The 18,735-nt window shown below is 37.7% G+C and overlaps 1 protein-coding gene across 3 annotated transcripts in view; it reads right to left on the bottom strand.

The window, feature by feature from the left end:
* The window catches only part of Ercc6l2 (ERCC excision repair 6 like 2), an 84,484-nt gene extending 66,426 nt beyond the window's left edge, over nucleotides 1–18,058 (bottom strand). For 2 of the 3 annotated variants that reach the window (XM_048331087.1, XM_048331106.1), the window contains exons 1-2: nucleotides 17,680–18,058; nucleotides 14,421–14,845 (exon numbers count right to left, since the gene is read on the bottom strand). In XM_048331087.1, the coding sequence (XP_048187044.1) occupies nucleotides 14,421–14,845; nucleotides 17,680–17,725 (471 nt within the window). In that variant the 5' untranslated portion in view covers nucleotides 17,726–18,058. Of the gene's footprint in view, nucleotides 1–11,303; nucleotides 11,372–14,420; nucleotides 14,846–17,679 lie in introns of those variants that run through there. The other variant, XM_048331096.1, reaches the window with a different exon arrangement.
* Between the last annotated feature and the right edge of the window lie 677 nt (nucleotides 18,059–18,735).

Below are 18,735 nucleotides of genomic sequence, written 5' to 3'. Positions count from 1 at the left end.
TTAGTACTGATTTTATTTTTAAAATATTTTTAATTTCTTGTTATTGTAAAGGTGATATACACAGGGGTTAGAGCAGTCAGATGAAGAGTACATCCCTTTTTAAACAATGTCACCTCTCCCTCACTCTCTCGCTGTCTTTTCCTCCTGTCCCCACCCACAAGTTATGCAGTTTATTTTCAATGTAGTGTCTAGTGAGTATCACTGCTCCATTTGTTCACCCTTTGCCCCACAATTTTTGTGCCTTCCCTCTCTCAAAGACAGATAAACAAATAAGACAAAAAGGAAAAGAAAACAAAAACAGTAACAAAGAAAAAAAACTTGTTTCCATTTCCTGGAGTTCACTTCGATAAATAATGTCTTATATGATTAGATGCATATAGCTATTGCTCCTTCCTGGACATTTATCCAATAGAACACAAACAAGGCCACACAAAAGCTACTGACACATCATGTTTATTGAAGTATTTTTTTACAATAACCAAGATGGAATCAACCAGATGCCCCTCGGTGGATGAATGGATCAAGACAGTGTGTTGTATCTAGAGAATGGAATTCCACTCACCCATCAGAAAGAATGATATTGTACCATCTGTAAGGAAATGGAAATTCTTGGAAAAAATTATATTAAGTAAACTAAGCCATACCCAAAGAAACATAGGTGTCATGGTTTCCCTCATTTGTGGTAACTAGAATGTGCTTATAAATCTACAAGTAAACACACTGTGTGGTAAGAGAAAAAACAAACTGGGACATGATAAACTATACAGATCTCTAGGCATTCACACAGAATGAAACCAAAGGAGGATATTTTAAGAGAGGACCACTGATTTTATTTTTATTAACAAACAAATGTATAATAATGTTACCTTTGAAGCAGTAAGGAAATAAAATTTTCGGGCTGGGAATATGGCCTAGTGGCAAGAGTGCTTGCCTCGTATACATGAAGCCCTGGGTTCAATTCCCCAGCACCACGTATATAGAAGAAGTCAGAAGTGGCACTGTGGCTCAAGTGGCAGAATGCTAGCCTTGAACAAAAAGAAGCCAGGGACAGTGCTCAGGCCCTCAGTCCAAGGCCCAGGACTGGCAAAAAAGAAAAAAGAAAAGAAAAATTTCACATTGCCAGTTTTCCATGATTAGTAACTTCTGCTTACCTGATGGATTTAACTACAACAGTTAACTACTTAACTACTACTTAACTACTACTTAACTACAACAGTTGGGATAGTGTATTACTGCGTTTCTATACATGGAAACTCTTTATACCCTATATTAGAATAAACTATATGCATTCCTCTTATCTTGTAGAAAATAAACTCCTTTATGGGGGAAATACTTGACTTATGAGTATATGTACTTACATTTATGGAATATAATGAAATGATAAAATGTGAAGATAATCTAATATAATTACTTCATATATACAACATTGTGAATAGTAGTTATGTCTCCCCCCCAAAAAAAAATCACAGGAAAAACACAAAAAAATAGTAATAAAAAAGGACACATAATCTCATATAATAAATACCAACAAAAACAAGTTATTTCAAATATTACCATAGGTTTCATAGCAGCTATGTGAACTCAAACTAGGTGGTTAACCTCCATGAATATCTTTTTCTTTTTTTTTTTTTTTTTTGCCAGTCCTAGGCCTTGAACTCAGGGCCTGAGCACTGTCCCTGGCTTCTTTTTGCTCAAGGCTAGCACTCTGCCACTTGAGCCACAGTGCCACTTCTGACTTCTATATACGTGGTGCTGGGGAATTGAACCCAGGGCTTCATGTATATGAGTCAAGCACTCTTGCCACTAGGCTATATTCCCAGCCCCCTCCATGAATATCTTGATAAAACATTAAAAAGTAATATTGATAGCAGGCTGCTTTGAAGGCATAGGGGAAAATGCATATATGTTATACATATATGGGGAAATATTTTATCATTACTTTAAAAACAAACCTAAAGAAATAATTGTTCAAATAAAACAAAATGTATCTTTACCAGGAAGATACTCATAATCTAAAATCTAAATGACAGAAGAAAAATGATGAGTACTTGAAGAAATAAAAGCTGATGATAAAAAAAATCAACTACTAAATATCTAAGAACCCTAAGTATCTCCTCAAAAAATAAAAACTAGCAAAAATCTATAAATAACTCCAACAACTGCAAATGAATCAGAAGGAACAGAAATACAATTAAAACATTTACCAAAAATCAAATAACCACTCTTTTAAAAATACTTTTGAGGGGCTGGGAATGTGACTTAGTGGTAGAGTTCTTGCCTAACATGCATGAAGCCCTGGGTTCAATTCCTCAGCACCACATAAACAGAAAAAGCCAGAAGTAGTGCTGTAGCTCAAGTGGTAGAGTTCTAGCTTTAAGAAAAAGAAGCTCAGGGACCACTAGTGCCCAGGCCCTGAGTTCAAGCCCCAGGACTGGTTAAAAAAAAAAAAAACTTTTGAAAGTAATAAACCTCTGGCAAATTGATAAAAAAAAAAAAAAGCAGCTGGTTACCAGTAATTCACGCTTGTAATCCTAACATCCTAGCTACTCAGGAGGCAGAGATTAGAAAGATTGCGATTCGAAGCCAATGGGGGCAAAAAATTTGGAGACCTAATCTCAACTGTAGCTGGGTGCAGTGGTCACCTGTGGTGTACCTGTTAGTCATCCCAGCCATGGCAGAAGTGTAAATAGAAGGACTGAAGTCCAGCCTAATCAGGGCAAAGGGATTCTGGGGGGGGGGGGGGGGGGAGCTGCTTGCACACACAAAAGAAAAGGCAAACAAAAATATTTATATGCCATAGAATTTTATACCAATAGATACTAAAATTTAGATAAAATTGAGAAGCAGAATTGATCAAAACCAATACAAGAAGAAACAAAATTTTATACACATATATAATCACTAAAGAATCCAAAATAAATAAGTATAAGGCTTCTCAAAGAAAATTAGGGGCTAGAAGGCTTTACCAACAAATTCTGTGCAATGTTTCAGAAAAATGTAATAGCTATGTAAACAAACTCAGGTTTTAAAGAAGATATTATCTGGGGCTGGGAATATGGCCTAGTGGCAAAAGTGCTTGCCTCATATACATGAAGCCCTGGGTTCGATTCCCCAGCACCACATATATGGAAAATGTCCAGAAGTGGCACTGTTGGGCTGGGATGTAGCTCAGTGGCAAAGCGCTTGCCTAGCAAGTGCAACATCCTGGGTTCGATCCCCAGTACCAAAAAAGAAAACACAAAAAAATACAGTTAAAAAAAAACCCAACCAGAAGTGGCACTGTGGCTCAAGTGGCAAAGTGCTAGCCTTGAGCAAAAACAAGCCAGGGACAGTGCTTGGGCCCCGAGTCCAAGGCCCAGGACTGGCAAGAAAGAAAAAAAAAAAGAAGAAATTATCTAACAATTCATAACAAGTTCAGCATAAACTGTATAAGAAAACCTAACAAGAACATTATATTTTCTTACTGTTACATTAGAAAAATATTAAAACAAAATATTAGCAAACAGAACACAGATTTAAAAAAAGAAACATATACCAAAATCAAATTGAATTTATTCTGCAAATGTGATTTAGGATTCTTAGTTCAGATATTAAGTAGTATCAGCTAGATCTTTCTTTTTATTTAGGCAATACAGTTAGCATCCCTAATACTTTAATTTCTTTCAGACGAGAATAAGACAACCAACTACAAGAAACTCCTATCTGATGTGAAATTGTACACTAACTTCAAATACACCACAGAAAGCTCAGAATGTACATTTTATATCTAACCACTAAAAATATAAACCAAAGAAATTGTATGGGTCAGCTTGCTGTCCTTATGACAAAACACCAATGATAAAAAACCGAAAAGAGTAAAGGACTTAATTTAGCTCACAGTTTCAGATGTTTCCATCCATGTTTGGTCCTGTTACTCTTGAGCATGTGGTGATGCAAGCATAACATAAGAAAGAGTAAAGTCTGAAGAATGTGGCCAGAAACAGAGAAATATCCCTAAGAGTAAAGCAGTTAGTTCATCACGAGATGTAACAATTATAAAGAGTTATGATCCTAATAACAGAGCTTCAAAACACAGGAAGGAAAAACTGGCTAATCTACAATTGGAATCAGAAATTTCTCTTACCCTTTAAGATCCTTTTCTCAGCACAGATTGGGCACTGGTGGCTCATACCTATAATTTTACTCAGCTACTCAAGAAGCTGATATCTGAGAATCACAGTATGAAACCTACCTGAGTAGAAAAGTCTATGAGATTCCACCTAAAATTAACCCCAAAATGCTAGACTGGAGGCATAGATCAACCACCAACAATGAGAAAAAAGCCAAGAGAGAGCACAAAGTCTTAATTTCAATCTGCAGTACTGGAACATGTGCACACACAAACACACACACACAACAGCAAAGACACAAGAATTATGAACATTATCAATCATCTTGAGATGTTAGTGCATATTTCTATGATACTATTATTAACAACAACAGAATACATATTCTTTACCAGTGTATCCAGCATATTCAATAAGTTGGGCCATAAGACAACTCTCAATAATGTTTTTCAAAATAACTGACATCTTATAGAATGTACTCTTTGACTATTATGGAAGAGAACACCATTAATGATATAATAGTAAAAAAAAAAAAGTAAATACTGTAAATTAAACATACAATTGCATGTAATCCTGGGTTCAAAGAAAATGTCACAAGGGATGGTAGAAAATATTTGAATTATATAAAAATAAAACAATAATATGGCAGAATTTGTAGAATACAGATAAAGATAAACCAATGTTTAGAGGGAAATTTAGGGCCTAGGATAAAATTCATTACATAATTCTAAATGTAGAAAATGAAGAGCAAAATGCACACAAAGAAAGAAGAGAATGAAGGTAACTGTAAAAAGCAATGAATAATCAAAGACAAACAGCTGAGAAACCTGAGTTGAATGCCTGAACAAATCAACTAAATAAACACTTTCAAGCTAGGCTACTCAAGAAAATAAAATGCGAAGAATATATATTGTTTCTATGCATTTATCTGTGTATACACAGGTGCCACACAGATTATTCAAACATTAAATTAATAATAAAGTATCATAAACAACCTTTTATGCTAACAATTTGAGAGCTTAGACAAAACAGTCAAATTAGTTCTCTGAATAATATACTTTACCAAAACTGATAGGGTAAGAAACAGAAAGTCCTAATAAACTCAGACATCTTAAGGTAATTTAACTAATTTTCAAAAACTTTTACACTCATTATTGAAAAAAATCTTAGAAACTGCAACTAGAAGGGAATATCTTGAAACTGATCAGAGACACTATGAGATGCCTATACCTACTACATACTTAATGCTGAAATTCTGAACACTTTCTCCCATAATCAGGAATGAGTAAGAATGTCACGCTCTCAATGCTTCAAATTGCAGGAGGGTTCTACCTAGCCAACAAAATAAAACAAGGATTAAAAATGCCACTGGCAGCACAGGTAGCTCACCCCTATAAGAACTAATAATAATATAACTTTTAGAAGGCTGAGACCTGAGGACTGTGGTTCAAAGCCAGTCCAAGCATGAAAACCAATGAGACTCTTATTTCCAATTAAGCACCAAAAGAGCTAGAAGAGGAATGGTGGCTCAAGTGGTAGAGCACTAGCCTTGAGCAAAAAACAAAACAAACAAAAACATCAGGAACAGTACCCAAGTCCTGAATTTGAGACCCTAGAACAGCACCAAAAAAAGAAAAAAGCATAAACAAGAAAAAAGCAAAACTGTATTTGTAAATGGCATAATTGTTCTTCCCAAAAACTCTTAACACATCTACAAAACAAGTACTGGGGCTAAGTGAGGGATTTAGCAAGTAGCAGATTACAAAGTCAATACATAAAAATAAGTTTTAGTTTTATATACTATGAGCAAAAAATTAAGAAACTAAAAGAAAAAGATACACTGACAGCATCAAAACTACACTGACAATAGCATTAAAATTACAATAAAGAACAAGCAAAGTATGTATAAGGCCTCAAACCAAATTATAAAACATTGCTGCAAGAATTAAAGCCCTAAATACAGGACGAAATATGCTATTTCATGGATTACTGAAATGTCATTCTCTTCAAATGTCAAGTTTTACTCAAAGTTCAACGCAATTCCGTAAAACTGAAAATCACAAACTCAGTCAAAACCCTGAAACAGTTTTTCATGGAACTTGACAAACTGATGGCAACACTGGAGAAACAAAGGGACAAAAATAGACAAGAAATTTTAAAAAAAGGTCTATAACACAATATTGGATATAAGTATAGTCAAATTGAACAAAGAAACTGAATATAAAAGACCAGCAACAGACTTAAACACATGGACATTTTCAACAAAGGTGGCGTGCATGTAGCAAAGTATGGAATTAGATGGTCTTTAATAAAAACTTCTAAGACAATTAAGCATCTATGGGGAAAAAAATGAACTTAAGAGGCCTGCCTTACACACACATCCATCAGTGCCAGAGAGCCTGGGAATCTAAGGTCAAACAAAAATAACTAGACTATCTTCATAAGCTAGGAATACAGAAAGACTTCTTAAGAAGAACACTGAAAGAACTACTCATGAAAGGGTAAAACAGAGTGCCTTAAAAGCAGTCCAAAAAAACATATATTGAAGAAAATGAAAAAGATACATCGCTCTGAAATGGAAGAGATTCTCCATTGTTCAGTATTTCTGGAAGGCAAGTTGACAGTCTATCAAAATTCAAAGTACAAATATATTTAATCTATCTATTAATCCAACTCTTCACAAACCCAGGGATAGACAACATCACCTCAACTCTAAAGCTAAGGGAACATATTTTGAGCAAAGTAATGACACACAGAGGATTATTCAGGCTGGGAATGTGGCTTAGTGGTAGAGTGCTTGCCTAGCATGCATGAAGCCCTGGGTTCGATTTCTCAGCACCATGTAAATTGCTAGCTTTGAGCAAAAGCAGCTCAGCAACAGGGCCCAGGTCCTGAGTTCAAGTCCCAGGACTAGCAAAAAAATAAACACAACCAAAAACATTAATTCACAAAAGATGAAAGACAAACTTGAAAGGAAGGTTCACAAAACTAATCTAAAAAAAAAAGAATATGCTTTATTATGCTGTAAAACTGCTTACAGATAGATAAAAAGGACAAACCAAAATATTTAAGTCCGCCACCTCTGGAAGAGGCTTAAACCTGCATTTCAAGCATGAAATGTACTCTGGGAAAGCTTTTTGTTTTGGAGTTTTTGTTGTTGGTGGTGGTCATGGTCCCTGAGCTCCCTCACTCAAGGTTCTACTACTTGAGCCACAGCAGCACTTCTGGTATTTGAGTGGTTAATTGGAGCTAAGAGTCTCATGGACTTGCCTGCCTCAGCTGGCTTCCAACCATGATTCCCAAATCTCAGCCTCCTGAGTAGCTAGGATTATAGGCATACGACACTGGCACTGGCTAGCTTTTTGTTTCTGAAGTCATTCCTTTCTAAACTCTGTCAAGCTAACACTTTTGTTTTGTAATTTTTTTCCCAGTCCTGGGGCTTGAACTCAGTGCCTGGGGCACTGTCCCTGAGCTTCTTTTTGCTCAAGGCTAGCACTCTACCAATTGAGCCACAGCACCACTTCTGGCTTTCTGTTTAGGTGGTACTAAGGAATCGAACCTAGGGCTTCATGCATGCTAGGCAAGCACTCTACCACTTGAGGCACATTCCCAGCCCAAGCTAACACTTTTATAGTACATCTTTCTTACATACATTCAGCTCCTAACACAGAGTATAAACCTGAGTGAGGTTAGGAAGCAGTGCAACCACCTTCCCTTAGCAAAACAGTCTATTTCCTACAAGACAAAAGGAAAAGATACCCATGTTTCTCACTTTTCATCTCCTAGAACATAAAAAGGTGGAGAGAATGCTTTGGAATGGTACATCAGCCAGGCACTGCTGGCTCATGTTTATAATCCTACCTACTCACAAGGCTGAGATCTGAGGATCATGGTTCTAAGCCAGCCCAGGCAGGAAAATCAGGGAGATTGTTATCTCCAGTTAACCAGCAAAAAGCCAGAAGTGGAGCTGTGGCTCAGTGGTAAGAGTGCCAGCCTTTAGCAAAAAGACTCAAGAATAGCACCCAGGCCCTGAGTTTATGCAATAAAGCACAATGACGAAGAGAAGAGGGGAAGAATGCAGTCAAGAATCTAATGTGTATCCTACAAAATTAAGAAAAAGGAGGGAAGGAGTGGGTTGGGAGGGATGGATGATAATGTTGAAAGGAGTGACAATGATCAAGATACACTATATTCATAAACTGCTTTGCTAAATGGCAACTCCTTTGTACAACTAAAGATAATAATAAAAAGAAAACACACACAAAACATGCTGTTTGAAAGGAAGCCTTAGCTTATCTCTCCCTTTTGTTTTTTACTGTTTATGCATTTTAAATTTTCTTTTTTAAAAAACTGATTCTTGGGGCTGGGGATATATGGCCTAGTGGCAAGAGTGCTTGCCCCGTATACATGAGGCCCTGGGTTCAATTCCCCAGCACCACATATCTAGAAAATGGCCAGAAGTGGCACTGTGACTCAAGTGGCAGAGTGCTAGCCTTGAGCAAAAAGAAGCCAGGGACAGTGCTCAGGCCCTGAGTCCAAGCCCCAGGACTGGCCAAAAAAAAAAAAAAAAAAAAAATTGATTCTTTATTTTTTAATATTTACTTATTTATTGTAAAAGTGATGTACAGAGGGGTCACAGTTTCATACATAAGGCAGTGAGTACATTTCTTGTTCAACTTGTTACCTCCTCCCTCATTCCCCGCCCCCCCTCCCCCATCCCCTTTCCCCTCTCCCTCCATGAATTGTTCAGTTGGTTTACACCAAATGGTTACTTTTATAAGTATTGCTCTTGGAGTCATTTGTCTTTTTATCCTCTGTCTCTCGATTTTGATATTCCCTTTCCCTTCCCTAGTTCTAATACACGTATACACAGTATACAGGGTACTCAGATGAGATTCAGTGACAGCGGGGGTACAACCACAGGAAGGGAATACAAGAGAAACAAAAAAAGCTACGGTTTCACATGGCATGTTGAAAATAATTACAACGATATAACACTTGTTTCCATAACATGGAGTTCATTTCACTTAGCATCATCTTATGTGTTCATAAGGGTATAGCTACTGGGCTTGTGATCCTCTGCTGTGACTAGCCTATACATGTACTAATTATTCCCTATGAGGGAAACCACAGAGTCCATGTTTCTTTGGGTCTGCTCACTTCACTTAGTATAATTTTTTCCAAGTCCTTCCATTTCCTTACGAATGGGGCAATGTCGCTCTTTCTGATAGAGGCATAGAATTCCATTGTGTATATGTACCACATTTTCCTGATCCACTCGTCTACTGAGCTTATCTCTCTTTATAAAGCTCTATTCCTAAAGTCTGAACCACAGGCCAAACCAGAAAATACAACCTTGTCTTTAAAATCCCAGGATATTTTTGTTTCTACTTAAAGAACTTGGAGCTCGGGGCATTAATTAACATTTCACATTGGATATCATGGCATTTTCTCCACAAATAAAATATTAAAATATTACTGTATATATTCTAATATTTACTTACTAATAGTTCCTAATACATTTCTGAGAAAGTTTGGCCTGTGACTCAAATAATCTTCAAATTTTAGTAAAAATTTCAATCTACTACACACTGTACTATTTTAAAACTAGTATTAAAAGTAGCCTAAAAGAGCTTTAACTATCAGCAATCCCATTACTTCTCTCAGGCTTGAGATCTACTATATATGCCTTTTGAAAATAAAGTAACCTTCAGGAAAGACATCCTTGATAATGTAATGTTTAATGATACATAAACATTCAAAGAAGTATTTATCATTTGCAAAATTCTATTTCTCCTGCTCAATAAATACAATAGTAATTCATCTTCTTCACATAGCAGATAGAGAAAAAATATGTAAGCCACATCACTTTGTACTTGCCTAATAGTAATCCTTAAGACTATGTACCTGTGAAAGCCATTTTCTAAACTAAAATTTAAAAAACATTATTTTGATTCACTTTATTTGAATTATTTGCTTTATGAGACAAACCTCTCAAGTACTATCTTCAATACTTGAGAATTACTTCAGTACTTCAGAATTAAAAAAAAAAAACCACAAAAAGTCCTAGTTGCTACTGCTGAAATTAGTCCTCAAGTAAAACATAAAAATATCAACTTCCCTGGGGTTATATATCATATATATCAACTTCACTATGGAGCATTCCTTGGCAATGCCAGCTCCTCCCTGTTAGCTATTCTACTTATATTAAAGCAACATCACTTGGCTCTACACACTTGTTTTTTATCATCACTGAACTGTGGAAAGGTAGTGATCATGTGCATTTGTGGCAGGCTAACCTGTACTACCACATTTGGAGCCTAGCTCAGAAAGAGATGAATAAATGTCAATAGATTGAATGAATGGTTAATTAAAGCTCAATAAAAGGTAGTTAATTAAGAGTACCCCTTAAGTTACAAAAATACAGGCAATAAAAGTATAGAGAGTGAACAAGATCTAGAATCTGAATGAATTGGATTACTTTTTGCAATATATTGGTAAGTCATTTTCTGTCTCTATAGCCTGAGTTTCTTCATTTTTGAAGAAGCTGGAGAAAAAATCTCTAATGTTATTTCTGTTGGTGGTGGTTGGGGGGTGGGGGTGTGTTAGTAGGGCTTGAACTCAGGGCTTTCAACTCTCGTTTAGCCTTTTCTGCTCATAGCTGAGTCCTACTTGGGCCACACTTCCAGTTCCATCTGTCTCACAGATTTGACTGCCCCAACTGGTTTCAGACCTTGATCCTCAGATTTCAGCCTTCTGCGCAGCTAGGATTATAGGCATGAACCACTGATACCCAGCTTTTTTCAATTTCTAATAATTTAATAATTTCTATTGAAAGAATGAATGCTGGGCTGGGGATATAGCCTAGTGGCAAGAGTGCCTGCCTCGGATACACAAGGCCCTAGGTTCGATTCCCCAGCACCACATATACAGAAAACGGCCAGAAAGCGGCGCTGTGGCTCAAGTGGCAGAGTGCTAGCCTTACGCGGGAAGAAGCCAGGGACAGTGCTTAGGCCCTGAGTCCAAGGCCCAGGACTGGCCAAAAAAAAAAAAAAAAAGAATGAATGCTAACTTTTGTATAAAAATTCATAGAATAAACACTCTTAAGAAACTTACACTACACTCATTAGATTAATTGGTTTTCTATCCCTTCTGAAAAATAGAGTATGAGCAAAAGTTTTCAAATTTCAGAATTACCTGTAGGATTTGTTAAAACATAAATTGCCAGCTTCCACCCCAAGATCCAGAGTTTCTATTGAGTACATCTGGGATGAAAGCCAAGAATTTAAAAATCTAAGTTACCCAGCAACACTACTGCTGGTGATCCAAAGATCACACTTTTGAGAATGAATGCTTCATAGTAAGGGACCATTTTCTACTCTATCAGTGAGCTCTCTAGTTACCATGGGCCAGGTTCCCAAACCTACATACTTTAGTTAAAATTGTTTATTATAGCTAAGTGAACATCATGAAAATGTATAGAAGAGATTATTTCTTGAATTAGGTGTGAGAATTCTACACATTTAAAGAAATTTTTATAGAAATCTAGGTCCTTGTACTTGGATTCCCTCCCAAGTACCTTTAATTTCTTAGTCCAACTAAAATAAAAACTGTACACGATGAATTATTGGTGTTGAATATATCATGGGCACAAATAGACATGAGAAATGTTGGTGATAATGGTAGGTTCCATATCTTGGTTGAGATAAATGGTGATCATTTTAGAGGTATATATGACTATAAAATTTAACCAAATTCTCCACTAAATTTGTATGGCTTACTGTACTATAAATTCCTCAAAAAATAGTACAAAGAGCACAAAGAACCATACATATATAACTATACCCAACAGAAGTGTTAAGACTGAAAGAACTGACAAAATCATTTTGGCAAGGGTATCAAACAACTGTTAATTCTCACATATTCACTTAAAAAATACTCAAATCTCTTCTATCTCCAACTATGTGACAAACCACACCACCAGGAACAAAAACTCCCCAAATCCCATATATTTTAGGCTACTCTTGGGTCACTTTGAACTCTTTCAAAGCCACATTTCTTGAGGAGGTAAATACACTTTTCCCACCATATTTTCACCTACACCATGTTTGGCTTGTGCCTCTTGAAGTCCAGCAAAATAGGTCTTTTCAAAACACCAATGATCAGGGGCTGGGAATATGGCCTAGTGGTAAAGTGCTCGCCTGATATACATGAAGCACTGGGTTCAACTCCTGAGCACCACATATATAGAAAAAGCCAGAAGTGGCACTGTGGTTCAAGTGGTAGAGTGATAGCCTTGAGTAAAAAGATGCCAGGGATAGTGCTCAGGTCTTGAGTTCAAGCCCCATGACTGGCAAAAAATCCCCAAAACACCAATGATTTATCTGCCACATAAAATGGACATTGTAATCCTCATCCTTGCAGAAAATAAAACATCAAATTCACCTACTTTTCTACTTCAAAAAATGAATTAGGAAACTATTTGATAAAAAACAAGTTCAATTTTATAACAATGACAAGCCAGAATGTAAAAGGAATATTAAAAAAAAGTGAATGAAATAAACTGAAACTATAGTCTAAACAGCAAATAACTGTCTATTTTTATTATCATCTAACTCTAGAACACTTTGAAATTCTAATGAACTCATATAACCATTTTTTACATTTCTTCAGATAGGTCATTTTATCTTTACAAATATTTCCTTAAATCAATCTTCATTACAACCTTTATGTGTAGATAATTACTCTCAATTACATATAACCAAATAACCAAAGAAGTAGATGCCTGAGTTTCAAAGAAATCAAGCTCAGTATCAAAATTAGCATGCAAACTATTTCCTGATCTTTTTTTTTTTTTGCCAGTCCTAGGCCTTGGACTCGGGGCCTGAGCACCATCCCTGGCTTCTTCCCGCTCAAGGCTAGCACTCTGCCACCTGAGCCACAGCGCCCCTTCTGGCCATTTTCCATATATGTGGTGCTGGGGAATCGAACCGAGAGCTTCATGTGTAGGAGTCAAGCACTCTTGCCACTAGGCCGTATTCCCAGCCCCTATTTACTGATCTTTAAAAAAATGACTCACAACTTTCAGAGCATACAAAGCATAGAATATCCAAGAACAAAGCCTCCCAATGGTCAGCATGTCAGGTAATATGAAATAGTGCAGTTACAATCAGTCACTTCAAAACTAACCTTATAAAAATGGAAAATAAAGGGATTTTTAAAACATGCTTTTTAAAAACAAGCATGAAAGATGAGTATCAATTTTGAGACTAAGTATGCATAAGAATTTGTGTTGTATTTATAGTATAAGGTGGTCATTTTCAAACTGCCCCTATTTTTGTAGCACTAAGCTTCTGGTTTGAAGACGAACATATATTGACTAGTCAAAGAAGTGTAGCAGTCTAACCTGTGCAAAAACAATAAAAGAAAACATAAATGAAGTAATAGCAGAGCTTTATTTACTTCTTTAATTTCCAGTAGCAATGTTGGTCACAGGTAAGTTTCTTGAAAGCTCCTTTCTTTATTCTTCCTACCTAGTCTGCTGTAAAAGTAAATTCATTCATTCCACAAACAATTATGTACTACCTCCCATGCTGCTGACTCCTTGCATTGTCTGGGCTTAAAAGAACACCCAGTATGGTAAATGATGACATGCCATTATTACTGAAGGGCCTCATTGCCTTGCTTTTCACAGCAGAGCTTTATATGCAGTAGCACAATTAAGCTATTTATAAAAGTCAGACAGATTTCACTTAGCTTTAAGTTCCACTAACCCATGGTGGTAGCTTAAATTCAGTTATTAGGAAGGAAACACAAAATGATTAATCACAAACTAGGCAAACACTTTTGAAACTCCAGAATGACTCCTTAGTATAGTCTAGACTGAAAAATGCTAATCTTTTAGGATCACAAATTTCTTTGAAATCTAAGGCAGCTGTAGTAGGCAGCTTCTAATAGGGCTCCCAATAATCCTTCTTGGTATACATAACATTAGTATTCATAACCTTATTACTCTTCCTGTTGAGTGTGAGCTGGACCTAGCAACTTGCTAATGAATAAGGTAAAATCAAGCCAAGTTATTCCAAAACATTATTTTTAATACTAAGTACCAAAACAATCATTGGATGAGCATTGAGAATAAAATGTATCTGAAACATTGCCTTTAATTTTGAGACTTTACTATCTAGTTTATGAGACAAAACAAATACACACCCACACAAATACCCATCGTAACAATTGTGGCACTACAAACAAATTTGTACAGAATACCATGAACTCACTGAATTTCAATTATAAATGAATGAAAATAAATACCTGTACTGTTTTTCCAAGTCCCATGTCATCACCAAGAATACACCCTCTTCCTTGGATGTAGTGTCCATAAAGAAACTGGGCTCCTTCCCTTTGGTAGTCTCTCAAATACCTATTAATAGTATAAGGAATCGAGTCTCCATCTTCAGATAATTTAAAAGCCTTAGAAGATGACGGAAATTTTCGGTTTGGGAAATAAGGTTTTTCTAAATCTTCATCATCAAATATAAAATTTCTGGGGCATTCCTTAGTAGATTTTACTTCTTGAAGTCTTTTAAGAGGTATTTTCCTTTCTTGAAAATCTGAATATAAGATAACTGCAAATGATTTCCCATTTTCATCCAAGGTGATAGATTTTATACTAGCTTCACAAAGTTTTTCATTATCAGGAGAAGGAGCAAGACATCTTTCTCCTGGATGCCACATATCTGTAACAATAAAGATGAAAATTAAAATTACAAAATTCATTTACAGTTAGCATCTCATTTATCCACTGCTATCAGAAAAGGCAAATATAGAGCTATTTTCTTAAAATATATCAGATACTCTCCTGTAATAAAGTGTAAAAGAGTATACAATTTGTTTTCCATAATTCTTATCCTGGCTGTGTGTCCAACATTTTGAATTCTAACGACAATGAATGCTGGTGGGGATGTGGGAAGGAACCCTACTGCATGGCTGGTGGGAATGTAAACTAGTACCACCACTCTGGAAATCAGTCTGAAAGTTCCTCAAAAAACTAAACATAGACCTTCCCTACAATCTAGCCATACCACTCTTGGCATCTACCCTAAACACCATAAGCCAGGCTATGATATGGATACCAGCACATCTATGTTCACTTGTTACACTACTCACAATAATTAGTATATGGAAACAGCTCAGAAGCTCCACAATCAATGAGTAGATTAAAAAAAAATGTACCTACATATAATGGAATTTTACATAGCCATTACAAAGAAGTTTGCAAAGTAAATGGGTGGAACTAGAATACTGAACTAGAATTATGTTCAGTGAGGTAAGTCAAGATCAGAGAGACAAATGGTGCATGTGCTCTCTGATGTGTGGAAGTTAGATCTAAAATGCACTGGGATATGACAAATTATACAGGATTCTAGATACAATGAGATCAAAAGAGGGTACTCTTAGGAGAGAATCATAAAGGACCAATACCTAAGTACCTCTTCATATTTATATAAAATAATATACATATTGAAACAAACTCCCAACATGTGAGAACAGAACTTTAGTTTTTGATTGTTCTGTCTTTTCTCCCTTATACATAATGTGTTCATGTGTACATCTCTGGGAGGGGGAGCCACAGAACTTAAGAGGGGAAAAAGTGCAGCAGTGGAGCTCACTGGACATTATTGAAAGTGAACTATACAACTTGTGGGTGGAAACAGGAGAGACTGGGAGAGAATGAGGGAACCGATGGCACTGTATGAAAGGAAATGTACTCATTACCTGACTTGTGTAATGTAACCCCTCTGTACATCACCTCTATAATAATAAAATAAATTTTAAAAAATGAGTAGTGTTCAAAATTTAATCCCCAGAACAAGAAACTCAATAAACATGAGCTGAATTGATTAATGAAAAGTTTCTTGGTCTCACAGAATTTTGATACTCAGTAAAAGAGGCCAATGCTATAAAGTACACAAACAAATATGTAACTGTAAGAAGTGTTTTGGAAGCAGAGACTATAGTTGTATGAGAAAGAAATCTTGGGAAATATATTTAAAAGGGAAGGAGTCTAAGAAAAGCCTCTCAGGTGGCTCAACATATGGAAAATGCCTGAAGGACATCAAACAACAATTTATGGAAATCTTTTTGGTCTCAGATTTTGGATAATTGCTAGAACCAAACAGATTTGTTTGTACTCAGGATAAACCTCTCATCTCATCCCCCCCAAATAAAACTTTTAAAATTGGTATAATTTCCTGTTGGATTAAATGAGGGATTAAGGCGGTAATGCTCCTTATGATTGGGTCTCTATTCTTTCATTCCAAATTGCCCTCCTTGCTAGTCTTCAAACATGAAATCACCTCAAAGCCCTTGAGTTTTCTGACCCTTCCACTAACACTCTTAACCTTACATTCCAAAGCGGCCAATTCTTTTACTAGGTTTAGGAATGAGCATCTCAAGCACTATCATCTCCACTTAGCATCCACATTTGTTTTCACCTGTCATACTTGTATAGGTATTCATATCTGTGTTAAGACTGAATTACAATGTTATAAATTCCTAGCTCTCAGAACTCAGGTTTACTGCTTACCTATTCTGAGTCCTGAATTCATCACTTATGAGATGGATGCCATTCTCAAAGTAAAAGCAAGTAGATAAACAATCAGGATAGTGATAATATAGGAAGTTACAATACATAGTAATTTGTTCTATCACTATTACTACTGGAAATTATTTAGAGACAAAAGGGCATCCCAAGATAGTTAAGCATAGCTTCCTTTAACTGTACTTATGACCTATTAGAGGCAGAACATAAATCCGTGCCCTGGTACATAATGTATTAAGTTTTGTGTAATAAGAATAAACTGAACAAATACCTCAATGGGGGTGGGGGTTCCTTAATAAATAGTTTAATAGCAAGGCCTTGTGCTCTTTCCCAGCTTTCTAGTTCAAAGCTGGCTCTCTACCACTTTGGCAACACCCTCCACTTCCAGTTTTTGCTGATTAATTGAAGGAAAGTTTCTCTGATTTGGCTTCCAACTGTGATCCTCAGCTCTCAACCTCCTGAGCAGCTAGCATTACAGGTGTTAAAACATCTATGTAGGCTCAAATATCTCAATCTTTATTCACCTACTTAAATTTATTCACTAACGGCTGGGGCATAAAGAAAAAAAATATATATATACATATATACAGAGATGTACATATACACACGCATATATATGTATATACATATATGTATACACACATTAACATTTACTGAACATTTATGGTCCAGACGCAGTCACCTAATTGCTTAGCTCACATCATATCTCATTTACTTTAGACAAGAACCTGTCACCGATCCCAACTTTACAGCTGAGGAAAGTACCCAAAGTTGCTCCGCAAGATAACTATTGCTTAGATCCAAAGAGTAGTCTGCCTCGACAATCCAGGTTCACGGTTCCAGCTCACAATCTAGCTGCCACTCAAAACCAGAGTACAACCCCAACCGGAAGTGCCCTGGCAGAACCCAGTCCAAAGAGGGGCCGGAGAGACGGGTGTCCGCGCAGCGAGGCGAGCTCGGAGCTCATACCTTTGCGGGCCGTTCCCGCGGGGGGCTTCGGGAACGAAGGATCCATCTGGCCTGGGGGAGGGGCCCAGCGGCCCAGCAGCACTCACAACCCTGCGAGCGGCGGGGAAAGGAGGGGAGACGGGCGGGCCTACTGCGGCCCACACCACCCCCCGCCGCCCTCCCACCATCGCCCCGATGGGGCCTGAAGGCACGGGGAGGAGAAGGACACAAAGGTGGCGCCTGAGGGAGCCTGGAGAGGAATGGCAACACCGGAGCCGCAGGAAGCTGTGTGAAACTGGCAAGGGGGTGTCCACCTCGTCGTTTCGACCGACCGCGGGGGAGGGACCGGTGCCAGCCACCGCCACCTCGGGTCTCCCTTTCCGTACCGAGCTTCCGGCTACAGCCCTTCCAACCCTCGTTCGGAAAATCCCGCGAGAATGACTCGGAGTAGCCCCCACGCCCGCCACGAGATGTCGCGAGAGGATGTGGGCGGGGCAATGTGCCTGAGGTGTTTTTTTTCGTGGAGTAGGCGCAGGGCTGGAAGCTCCGCGGTTGTTGTTAGTATCGCGTGGCATGGTATCACAGCTGGGCCGTGGAGGACTCTGCAGCGGGAAGAAGCGGGACCCTGCTGGCTCAGTCTTTATTTTAAGAGCAGCGAAGACGTGGGGCCGCCAGCAGCCGTCGTTGTTCGGGCTGTGGCGGCTTTGATACCATGTATCTTTAGGAGACCAGCAGTTCTCTCCCACAGTGCATCTACGTGGGGCTCACACCCTGGAGTCAACCATCACTTCCACCAGTACAAAACCAACCACACTCGCCAAACAGGGGACCTACACACAAGATACTGTGAAAAGCCACAGCGTTTTCCTCCAGCATCCGAGGTTACCAGTGGTGTTTGAAGCACACTGGGAGAAGGCTAAGCAAACCCTGTGGACTGAGCATCTTCAGGGCAGTTTACTGCTCACAAGTTAAACGGATACTGTCCATCTGACGCTCTTCCAGACATGACAGATGAAGACAAAAACGGCCCCTGCACGTGTTAAAATGTTTCCGTGTACTGTACAATATTTCATTAAT

The sequence above is a fragment of the Perognathus longimembris genome, chromosome 1, assembly GCF_023159225.1.
Source record: "Perognathus longimembris pacificus isolate PPM17 chromosome 1, ASM2315922v1, whole genome shotgun sequence".
Taxonomy (NCBI): Eukaryota; Metazoa; Chordata; class Mammalia; order Rodentia; family Heteromyidae; genus Perognathus; species Perognathus longimembris.
Note: the sequence above shows the minus strand (reverse complement) of the source record. Positions and strands in the feature narration are given on the sequence as shown.